This window comes from Fundulus heteroclitus, chromosome 1 (assembly GCF_011125445.2).
Source record: "Fundulus heteroclitus isolate FHET01 chromosome 1, MU-UCD_Fhet_4.1, whole genome shotgun sequence".
Taxonomy (NCBI): Eukaryota; Metazoa; Chordata; class Actinopteri; order Cyprinodontiformes; family Fundulidae; genus Fundulus; species Fundulus heteroclitus.
This window is the reverse complement of record NC_046361.1, coordinates 20,148,840-20,161,032: the sequence shown is the minus strand read 5'-3', so window position 1 is coordinate 20,161,032 and position 12,193 is coordinate 20,148,840. Positions and strand designations below refer to the sequence as shown.

Genomic DNA, 12,193 nt, shown 5'->3' with positions numbered 1-12,193 from the left:
AGGTGTCCAAGTTGTGTTTGTGAAGCACATGGAGAGCAAAGGAGCATTACTATCTGGTCCCTCAAATTCTCCTCTTCCAACAAACTTCGCCGTCTCTTCCTACAGTTTATTTAGACGTCACCCATCATTGGGGATTAGTCACACAGAGCTGCATTAAAACCAATGTTTTCTTCTGAATCCATAAACACATTTTCCAATTTAGTTATTTAATTCTTCTAAGCAAAGGACATAAAGTGGATTTAACTCCTCTTTTCCAGCGCTGCTTGCAAAACAATGTTAATAAATTAATACTGTGGTATTGGAGCATCTCTTTGCAGGGATACTAAGATAAATAATGTTTTGTGTAGTTGAACTTTCTTTATGCCCTATGATCCTCTACAAAAACTCAGAATAAAAACAGGGGAGTATAACTGAATTAGGAATGATGTTGCTCCATAATGACTCGAATGTCCCGGAAAACCGAACCAGTTCTTTGTTAACAACTAGTTAAGAACTTATAAGTGGCCATAAATCAATCACTAATACATCTTGACATAACATAATTACGGGGATTGTACTCTTAGACTGTTAGATTTAAAGTGAGAAGGTCAAAGAAGGTAAAAGTAGTAATTGTTCTGGAGATTGTCAGAATATACCCCCTCAGGCTGGCTGACAGCAAATGGTTATTAAGGCACTACATTGTTGTTTTTTTTCTTTTTCTTTTTTGTGCAGTAACACAAGACAAAACAAGAAGCGGGGTTTTTGGTATGAACCATAAAAAACACTGTACCACAGTCACTGTCGAACTGAGCAGTTTCAGACCCATGTCCTCTCACTTGTAGTTCAAACAACGTGAAATGTTCTGTGGTGAAAGTCCAGACCTCAGACAGTCTATCATCAGAAGATCTGTGCAACCCGCCAGGGCCAAAGCAGACAGAGGCAACAGACCATTGCGGCCCTTGTCACCCTGTTCAGTCTGGGGCATGAACACACAAACGTGGCAGACCAGTAGAGTTTTGTCAATATTACCTTATTAAGAGCGGATCTTTTGGCGCTGGTTGCTTAACAGCTAAAAAAAAACAACAAAAACATCTGAATACAAATTCTCAATATGACAACCTTGCAGCCAATTTTCATTTTAGGTTTAACTTCCATATGCCAACAATATTTCTCAAATGCTTATAGTCCCAGGAAAAATGTTTACTTCACATTAAACCGAAAAAGAAAATCCCATTAAAATTCACACTAACACGTTTACTAATAGAACTAACTCATTAAAAAAAATTGGTATCAGTTAAAAGGCAAGAAAATGGCAGAGAAAATGCATGTGATATGACTAACAAGCTGAATGCACTATTTGTTTCACAGTCAGTAAGTAGGGGATTTACTAATATCCTTAAGAATGGTTCTGAGCTACATATAAAAACTAAACCAGTGAGTACAAGCACCGGACAGTGTAAACGGTGATATTCAATTGATACATGCCAGCTCAAATGAAACCGAGAGGATTTTTGTAGCAGTTTAAAGTGAAGCACTGAAAATATAACATTGAAAATAATCAATGTTGAGGACTATTAAGTGACTCAAAAAGCAACTTTGTAGTGCATTTTGTGCTTGTTGCACGTAGGATAATCTTAGAAGGGTAGGTATACAAGCTTTTAAAACCAAAAACAACACTACAGCAGTGTGCATGTATTTCACACACAGATTTAATGGAAACAAAAAGAGCAAACACACAAAAACGGATATAAAATGCGCAAGTACTGTTTCCACGGTGCTTCCAGATGAAGCAATTACAAACTAGGGCCAAAGTGAAGAAGTAATGATTCTGTTTTCCATAAAATGAATTGCACAACCCCAGTATCCCACCCCACCCTGTTTCATTTAACTACAATAGATTCCTTGTTTTAGGGGAATTCGGCCTGAATGGCACCATGCTACATTATCATGATATTCCTTGACAATGCAGTTAAACGGGCTCATTCAACCCAGATGACCTTCCACAAATCCCCAAAGAGCTGCTTGTAGCTGCCCCACAGCACAAAACATGGGCTCATTAAAAACCTAATTTGAAAAGCTGAAGAGAACTTTCTACTTTTAGCACGGCACCTTTGACATGGAAAAGTGGTTGAGGAGTCAGTACAGTCTTTGTCATACAGTGCCGTGACAAGAGAGTCGGCCATTTCTGCTGCTCATCACAGTGAAAACACAGTATTCAGCGGAATGATGACAAGCATGGTGGGAATGTTGCTCTTTTTTCCTCTTACATATTTGCCATCGCAAAATCCAAAAATGCTAATCAGTAATGCAATTTAAAACAAAATATTATTATTAACCAATACAGGTTTTAAACCACACAAAGAACACAAAAGTAATGTGTGCTTTTTGTTTCTGTCGTAATATTTAGTCAACCTGTGCAAAGTAACTGAATCACTGGTGGGTGTTAAGGCTCAGTTCCACCAACCCTACTCCTTTTGACCCACCGACTCGGCTCCTCCCTGCTCCTATCTTCGCCTGTTTTGTGATTCAGCTGGCCTAGAAATGGCTGGAAGAGGCTTTAGCCCCCGCGCCCTGTTTGGGACACAGACACTTCAAAGAAATCTGTGAGAAATGGTAACGATAAAAAAATGCATCACTATAAATAAAACATAAATAAAAGAGGAAAAATTCTATTTTTATAGCTGCATATGCAAGATTGTCTTGGATATCTTTAAGGAGTAATCCACCTGGATAAATATCTGGATCACACATCCAATAATAAAACAAGGCAGAGCCCCTCCTCTCCTGTCTGCTTTGAAGCTGTGTGTTTGAGAGCGAGAGACATAAGCAGAGAGGCGGAGGTGAGCCGTTTAGCCCACAAGCTTGGGGTCTCTCTGCCGAGGGAGCTTTCAGGGGTTTCCCGAGGTCCGAGCTCCCTACAGTAATCCCTGACGCCACAACAGACCGCCTCTTCGTGTGGCTTTTTTCAGTCACGGAGTTAGAATTTACAGCAGTATATGAGATCTTTTGCCTCATTCATGGCAGGAGCGAGGAAAACACATAAATAGCTTGAAAGATTTTTAATCGCAGTGAAATTATTTTTATAGGTTTGATTTCGGGCTGAGTCCCCGGCTGCTATGGGGAGCGAGCTTCAGACCTTTGCCCAGTTCAAGCTTCCCTTCATCGCCCACCAAAGCCTTAGGAAACCGCTGCCTCACTCGGGGGGTTTCAGTCACAGAGTTAAAATTCATAGCTTTATATTTGATCTTTTTCCTCAGCCATGGCGGGAGCGAGAAGAAAACATTGATAGAATGCTTTAGACAAAACTTAACAGCTCTCAGTGTTTGTAAAATGAGAGAAAGCCTTGAATCCACGGATCTGATACAGCGCGTCCAGGTATAGAAAGCTTAAGTGTCCTTTTTTTTTCCTTCAGGCGTGGTTCGTGGTTTGAAAATGATAAAATGATGTTTTGCTTTATCACACTCTGTTCATAATGGTCCTTAATATTAATGTTATCGCTCTTCAGTTATTCTGGATTTTCACTGAGAAAAACCTTCTCATTTCTCCAACCCCCTCGTCCAATCACCAAAAAGCAGTGTGTTCACTCAAAACTCTCGAGTCAGCTCGGTTTGACCCTACTGCTCAGCAGCCCCGGAGAAACCCGGGCTGGGCCTGTAAAAAACTGCTCCTGAAACACTCATAAGTGAGCGGAGCCGTGCGGTGAGCAGCCAATACAAGCAGGTGGATCTGGGCCTTTAGAGATGCAATGAGAAATTGGCTGGTGACTGGACTCAGCTGATTTCATAACCGACCCTAGCCGGGAGTTAAAAGATCTAATGTGTTTCTGACAAGTGAAATGACAATGCTCTTCAGTGTGGACGTTGTTGCCGACTGAAGAAGACTAGTTTTAGTATCAGCAAGGTGTACAAAAATACAGTGATAGGAAATGCAAAAGGTGGAAGACGCTGTTACACAAGACACCACGGTTTCCTTTAGAGGCCCGTTTATTCTGAGTCAGCAGACAACAGGAAGCTGAATATAGTTCATCACACTGCACTGGTTTATCCTAATGTAGAGTTCAATTCTGGCTGTCATGGGATATGTTGGATGTGAAAATGCCGGCAGGGTTAGGAAATCCCACAATGTAAGGATCTACTCCGTCTATAAAAAATACACACAGTGACTGTTGTTAAACTTTAACTGAGTTAACCTTGCTAATTGTACAAATCATTAACATAAGAGGAAGAAATCTTTATTTGTCATTGCAATTGTACATTCCAACAGACTTTGTCTTCTGCATTTAACTCATACCTTAGGGAGCAGTGAGCAGCTTTAAAGCACCTAGGGAGCAATCTGGGGCTGAGGGTCTTGTTCATACACCCATAGTGGCAGTCTGCGGGGTTTGATACGGGTGATTGCCCCCCCTCCCTCAGAACACAAGTGCTCTAGGCCACCACTCCCCCCTACACCACCACTGCCTCCTGATGATAAGATAAGATGCTAACGATTGTTAATATGTCAACTAAGTTATGATTTTGTTTTTGGATTGCAATAATAGATAAATCCTGTTCAACTTCAGAGCCGGGTAACAAAACTGCTCTTACCCACTCACGGTATGTGCCACCTTTGACTCTTGAGATTAATTAATCACAGAATTGCTGTTAATCGAACCTTTGTCGTTAAAAAAATGATTTAACAATCTAACATTATTCTATAACCAGTTTTTTATCTAAAATATAAAGTCGAACACTCCTGTTATTTATTGTGAATGGGTCTTGTAGAAATATAATAACTGGTGCACCTTACATTATTGGAAAATTTAGTAAGCAATTATCTTTCCTAGAGTGAAAAAAAAATAGATACGCTCTAGTTCTTTTTAGTTGGGTTTTATTTGCACATATTGTCCTGTCCCATAGCATGGAATATTTGTTCTATATTTGCAGATTTTTGCAATTCAGTCAGCCTTAGGCTGTTTTTGAGGATTTGTTTCTTTACTATAAAAATCATTGTATTATATCAGAATTTAGTTTTTGTTTAGAGTTCTTAAAGAGAAATTTGAATCTTCTTATGTCTTCTATGGGCTTTACAAAATTGGTGATTGAATGTCGGCCACAGCATCTCTGATTATTTTATTACTTTTATTTCTGAGGAACATGAAGGAATCACTTCTTACCTTCCCATCATTCTAAAGAACTGACTGCTGTTTTGTTGTTTTACTTTTTTGTTAGATTTTTGCAAGTAGACCCTTTTCAAGAATCTGTTTTAGATCATTTTCTCGAATGAAACAATAAAGAGACCATAAGTAGTAAGTTGATTTAACTTTCTTATGCTGCTCAAGACTCATTCCAGCTTTCGATTAATTTGCATTGCAACATTGCAATATAAATCAAAGATTAATATAAAATAAATTACACACGTAAATAAAATAAGACTGAATTGAAACCGTGATATATGTGCATCATTATTTGTAAAAGCACTCACCTAAGCGGATCACAGATTTAAATAAAATCCCAGCGACATGATAAGCAAAAGGCCAACAAAAAAGTACCTGAATCTTTTTTGTAACAAATATCAAAACCGCACTCAACAGAATGTAGCACATTTATATAGTCTGTAAAACTTCAGCAGCTTGGCTTTAACTTACCTGTTTCAAAATGAACTTATCCTCCTGGTTGAGCTGCCATGCGGTGACAACGTGAATGGTGGACATTACAGTCCCACTAAGAACAGCAGCTCTCATCCTGACAGGCAGCAGAGTGTAGATAATATAGATGAAGAAGACTGTCCACCAAATGCCCTCTGAGGCACTGCGGGGGAACACCATGAGCACCCCAAAAACCTGGAGGACAACCAGAACTCCGATCACCAGGTAGCTCACAATCCACATGTAGTCCTGGTGGAAGCCGTTGCGGTTGCACACGACCATCATGGCCAGGAAGAGAGTCATGGCCACTGAGAGCAATGAGATGTAGGGCACATTCAAGTCAGTGCGGACACAGTGGAAGGCAATCAGGACTCCGCACACCACCACCAGCACCCCCATTAGCATAGTGAGAGAGCTCTGGTTGAGCCTGAAGAAATAGCGCTGGTACAGGCGCTCCAGCTTGGCGGACTGAAATTTTTTGGATTGAAAAACCCACAAAAGCCACCTCCAGCAGTCTGCAGCAGTCATTTTCTTACACCTGCTCCCCGCTAGTTCCCCTGCTTCCTCTTCAATCTTGTCCTTCAGCTCACCATCTTCCAGGCCAGGATTTCCAACACCAACCACCCTCTTCCCATAGTGGTCCTCCTGCCAGCCACAGCGCAGGCCAAAGTTGCCCCCACTGGCGCCTGCTTCACAGTGGTAATGCTGAGGGGCCACGTTAGGGATTTCTGAGTCCTCTGGGTCCCTCAGGCAACTCATGTAACGTGGATTGCATAGTGACGAGCTGTCCTTCCTCTTCTTGCCATTGCGCTCTCCCCATGCCGTCTTTTGCTCATCCTCTCTGCCTACAAAGAGGCTTCTGGCCCACGACATCCTGGTAAAAATTGAGAAACAACCAAGGTGAGTGGACTGAGTTTCTACAACGATTGTTGAATTATACTGACCACTCAAAGAGCATGACAATAAAGTCACATTCACAAACACATTGATACACTGATACACCATCAACTGGCGACTTGGTGAGGTTGTGTCTTACCCAGAGTCAAACCACAACTTTCCCCTCGCAAGATGACTACTCTGCCCACTGAGCTACAGTCACCCCTACAATATATTGAATATTTATAGATTTGAGGAACCTCTCACCTGTGTGGGCTTTAAGGCGTGTAGAAACACTGTGCTCTTGGGCCAGGCCACTTGTTTATCCCAGCAAGGACACAACATGGGCTCAGAGTCGCCAGCGGCATCAGCGGTTTGGATGCGTGAGAGTAACTCTCTTTTTCTTTGAGTTTCAGCCTCTCACACCAAGTAGTACCTCTTTGGGTCACCTAAAAGGTTAGAAACACACACAAAGTAAATTTAGAGGTGATGAGTATTAAAAAGGGGGTCAGAATAAAACTGCTGAGGATCAGAAAGATGACTGATGGCTAAGTCTTTAATTTCAGCTGTAATTCTCACATGGTGGGGTCAGAAATGGGCGTATACCCTCTGAAGAGCGTTGGTCCTTTCTGACTTATATATCATCAGTTCAGGGTGCTGCTAGTAGTCACAGTTCACAATTTCTCTAGCTGCTCTCTTAAACATGACAATGAGTTCACTGTTCTCCAGTGACTTCCAGTCAACTGATGTCTATCCATCAGAGCACTTTCGGGATAGTTTGAAACAGGAATTCATGTCATAGATTTGCAGCTGACAAATCTGAACCAACTATGCTTTCATGACAATGTTTCCAACATAGTTGAATCTATGCGAAGACCAATTAGGGGCATTTATGGAGCTGAAAGCATTCTGAAGACAAGATGATATGAGCAAAGGTGTTGGTCTGTTTGTGCACCTTCACGTGACTCTGGCTTGAGAGTCGGTGGCTGAGCAAATAACCGTCTTGCCTGTTTCAGTCTTCCTCGTCAGCTGCTTCCAGCAGTCAGACAAGACATTTTGCTGTTCTGTTAGCAAAACTAAGTATTTGTTGATGACTGCAAAATATCCTTTATTAGTACTGCCTCTCATGGCAATTTGTCATCAAACCACAAACTGAACGCAGAAGGATTTCAACATTTTTTTAAGACCATTGCCGACTTTTGGATCACAAAGACAGTTTGTTCTCTACTTTGGCTTTATCACTTTATCTTTATCTGCCACTAACATCTGCGCTCCAGGATGGGTGTGCTTCATTTGACAACAAAGACGCAGTGACTGGACAACATCAAAGATCAAGAACTAGTCAATCCAGATTAAATTGTCCGAGGCCCCATTCCTTTTACCTTTGATGGCTAACTATAGCTGCCTACTCATTGCAAGTGTCAAGGTCGCTTCAAACCTCTAAACTTTAAAAGCAAATCTCTGCTAAACTCAATCAGCTGATACTACTGATGAGCCCTGCACACATTAAAAGACACTGATGGAGTTGTTTATAATCACCGCCAGTTCCTAATACGAGTTACTCAATCACAATTGGAAAATAGCTGATCAAAGGAGTTGCTTAAAATGCACAGCTGGTTCACATTTTGACTACGAAATGCGTGAGTGATGGGAAAGTCCGTTCATCAACATTAGCATGGGATTTGGGGAGAAGGAGTGATTCACACAAGCAAACAATAACAAACATTGTATTTTTCTCACAACTGGAGATCATAAAAGTCGTGTCAGATGTTGAGCTGTTCTAGAGGAAGATGAAAATAAACTGTAACATCTGCAACTTTATATTAGCGCTGTCGCAACGCTAGCTGCTGTCATATAATATAACCTAATGCATATAAAAATTTTTTACAATATGTACGTACATAAATAAATAAATAAATATTACAACCCCTTAAAACTTGTGCTTTCTGGATTTAAATTCATATTCATAGCAAATGATACACTCAATAAACTTTCATGGACCAATGTGGAGACCTGTAAATAGGGGTAGCTACCTATTTTTTGCTTTACACACAATTACGTAATTGGCTTCATAAACCAGCATCATCAGTGATTTTTTTGGGGGAGTTTTATGCATGTCTCAGTCTTAGGTGGTCCTAATGCAAAACAAAGAACATATGTTCAAAATATCATAATAGCATCACTGTTTAGTGCATCATTATATGGTACCCACCTTACTAGTCTTAGCATTTTACCAAAAATGTGGAGATGATTGAAGGTATTGAATAGTAAGCAATCGCCTCTTTCACAACATAGTTCCTTCATAAAGCTGTGGTGGTGGTTGTGTGTGTTTGTGTGTGTGCGTGTGTGTGTGTGTGTGTGGGGGGGGGATCTAAGCAGCCTCTGGCCTTTCATAAAACTCAACTCAAGTCTGCTTTGTCTTGCACACATGTAAGCTTTTTTTTTTTTAATCAGGCTGGCATTTAGGAACAAAAGGAGCCATGGAGTGGAATTGAGCAGAGCTGATGTACAACGGTACTCATAAAATGTGTGTCAAACATCTCCCATTTTTATAGATAAAATATATCTATGCTTTATGCAGCTAGCATATTTTATTTTAAAGTGTCACAACTACAGAAAGAACTACACTTGGAGGAAGATTTAACAAAATTAACTTTTATTAATTGTAACATCCCTTGAGACAACATGTGTTGTGAATTGGTGCCTTATAAATAAATTGAATTGTATTTAAGAGCATTGATCTGTACTTCCTCAGCACACTTCACCATGATTCATCCAGTGTGTGCTAATTGTAATAAATAACGCACATGAAATAGCCGACTGTTATAGTCCCTGTGTGTTTTTGCATTCCTAATATGCAACTTTAACTACACATTATTACCTTATAAGTATAACCTTATAAGTATTAGGCATTTGAAAAAAAAATATCTCTATCTTATGTTCAACTGAGCAATTGTTTGTAAAAACAAACACACTTTCAGACTCTACCCTGCTGTTCCTTCTGCTTGGTGAGTGTCCCTGGCGTCATGTGTGGAAAGTTAAAAAAAAAGGGGATCTGCACAACCAGCTGCAGCAACAGAACACCCACCACCACAACTACGGTGTGAGGCAGTCTTTCAGTCACCACATACACTTTATAACATAAACCACAGACTTAAACCCAGTCTATAGGGGTTTATAGGTCTGCTGTTACAGGACTGTGACTACCTTACTCTGTAGGTCAGAGGCATAACAGTGGTAGGTTGACTTCAACCCCCCTATACATTGTTTAAAAAAAAAAAAAAATCAAGGCTTCTTTTAAAGTGCTCAAACTGTATTAACACGTGTATTAACACATTTCAAATTGATTTTTTTTTTATATTGCGAGGTTCAAAAGCAATGGAAGACAAATAAGTTCAATTTATATTCAGAAATATACCTGATCATGTAGACTGATTCAAAGTCCATTGCATATATTCAAATTGTATCCTAGTTATGAAATACAGCAGTTTATTATGCCAATTGGTCTATCTAAGGAAACCTAATTTATTGCATTGTGTAACCAACTTTGCAGGACCACCTCCTGACAGCTCATACAAAAACAGTGGGTAGGTGACTGCAATAAGTTGTTTGTCTTCCAGTTTCAGTGCAGTCCTCAGAGGAAATGTTACCCTGGGCAGTGAGCCATATCGCCCATATCAAAAACCTCCACCATCTATGTACATATACCTTATATATATATATACATCATATACCTATATCAGGCAATTGAAATGACAATACTATATCCCTGAATTCATAATAACCCAACTGCCCTTTCATTCTGAGAATCGGACGTTCAGCTGTTGTTATTTTTGTTTGTTTGTCTAATTGACAACATGTCATCTGATTCTTACGCAATGACATTCGTTGCCTGCTTTGCAGACATCTGCTATATATCATGAGCTGAAGCTGCATCACATGTGCCGATTGGAGTCAGCTGTCCCTGCGCGCATGCATTCCGAAATTTCATCGTGATTTCCATGCAGGCGTTTTCGATCAAAACTGAACAGGCTCTCTCGTTGTAGTTTCTTCAAGTTTTGAGATGGCCCATTAGTCCTGCTGCTGCTGCTGCCATCGCTGCTCAGCCTGATGTTAGAAAACATGTTTAGCAAAAACACGTGTAGGCCCAGTCGGACTGGCTGCGGGCACTGGCAGCCGGCCGAACCGAGGCGCAGATTACATAACAGGACGCACCGAGAAGCCTACGGGGGAAAGTCGATGGCTCTGTCTGTTCGCATGTATTCTCCTTCACCACAGCTCACATGGACGCGGTGGAGGACCTGCTGGCCCCGGAGCGAGCCTGGAGCGTAACTGGCTGCAGAAAATAAACTCAAGTGAACTGAATCAAAAGTCGGAGATTCTGCCAGTGGATGCCAGCGTTGGTCGTGCAGTTAAAATACGCGCTGATAAAATAGTGTGGTTGACACGGAATTTAATGTATGAGCCTCTCCCTCGTTATGTTTAGACTCCACTGGACAAGAAGATTAGCTGTGCTGTCAAGCAAAACTGTCAAGCCGCGTCTTTACTAGAAATCAGACAAAGACTGTTAAAACATAATTAAATGAATGGCTGTGCCCATTTTATGCAGGTATATGTTTGGCAGCATTGTTACAGAACTGTCCTGGCTGCTCAACTCCGCCGAAATAATAATAATAATAATAATATACAAAAAGCCTGTGGTATACAGATCAGCTGTTGGCGTTTTTTTCCTTACCGCCGACCAGCTGTATCAGTGTCATCTGAATGCATTTCTGCTCCGGCAGATCTGATTCACAATGCGCGGGGGAAGAAATGCCCGAGAGAACCACAGTGGACAACTTACCATCGGATATCCATGGGAGCCAGAATATGTCCGATACGGGAGAAACTCCAACGCCGCAGTGGAGCTCCGCTTCAGCCGCCGCGACCTGAGCTTCAGATGCGGATCCGTCCGACTGGAGAGGGCTTGGGAAGCAGGACGGAAATTAGTGGGACAGTCTTCGCAATCCCCAGTGAGAGCTCAGCATTACAATCCGGACGTCTCTCTCTCTCTCTCTCTCTCTCTCTCTCTCTCTCTCTCTCTCTCTCTCTCTCTCTCTCTCTCTCTCTCTCTCTCTCTCTCTCTCTCTCTCTCTCTCTCTCTCTCTCTCTCTCTCTCACTCACGCACACAGCCTGCTACCCTAGGACATTGCATTAACTTCCATTCATTCTCAGCAACAGCCATACTAAAACTTTAACCTTAACAATAATAATAATAAAAAAAAAATAAAATAAATAAAAAAAAACTTCCCCTCACTTCAACTCTGATCAGCTCACAGGTCCTATCCGACCCCAACCGAGACCGGTCCCCTGAAGGACTAATGGTCTCGACAAGGTCAGCAAGTACCAAAAAAAAAAAAAAAAAAAAAAGAGTCCTAATGAGGCAACTAAAGCAGGAACACACATATGCGCTCTTTCTGCATTCTTGGGCACAGGAGTCCCCCTAGAGGTGACAGGTCTCCGTGCAATTTCGACGGTGGTTCAGTGTCAGCCCAGCAGTTCTGCCTGTTGGGCTGACCACCTGCAAATCAGAAGTGGCAGGTGGTCCATAACAAAACTGCACAAAGGAAGAAATTCAGATTATGTCAGAGGTCCATCTAGTGGTGAATATTTGATAGTTGAAGCAAGATGCTTCACGTTACATTCAGTCATTCACCCATTTACACACACATTCA

The 12,193-nt window shown here is 41.2% G+C and overlaps 1 protein-coding gene across 2 annotated transcripts in view; it reads right to left on the bottom strand.

Annotated features, from left to right (window-relative positions):
• The window catches only part of LOC118563206 (adenylate cyclase type 6-like), a 40,842-nt gene extending 29,295 nt beyond the window's left edge, over positions 1 to 11,547 (bottom strand). For both annotated transcript variants that reach the window (XM_036137410.1, XM_036137405.1), the window contains exons 1-3: positions 11,322 to 11,547; positions 6,746 to 6,927; positions 5,603 to 6,476 (exon numbers count right to left, since the gene is read on the bottom strand). In XM_036137410.1, the coding sequence (XP_035993303.1) occupies positions 5,603 to 6,475 (873 nt within the window). In that variant the 5' untranslated portion in view covers position 6,476; positions 6,746 to 6,927; positions 11,322 to 11,547. The remainder of the gene's footprint in view (positions 1 to 5,602; positions 6,477 to 6,745; positions 6,928 to 11,321) is intronic.
• Positions 11,548 to 12,193: the final 646 nt, after the last annotated feature.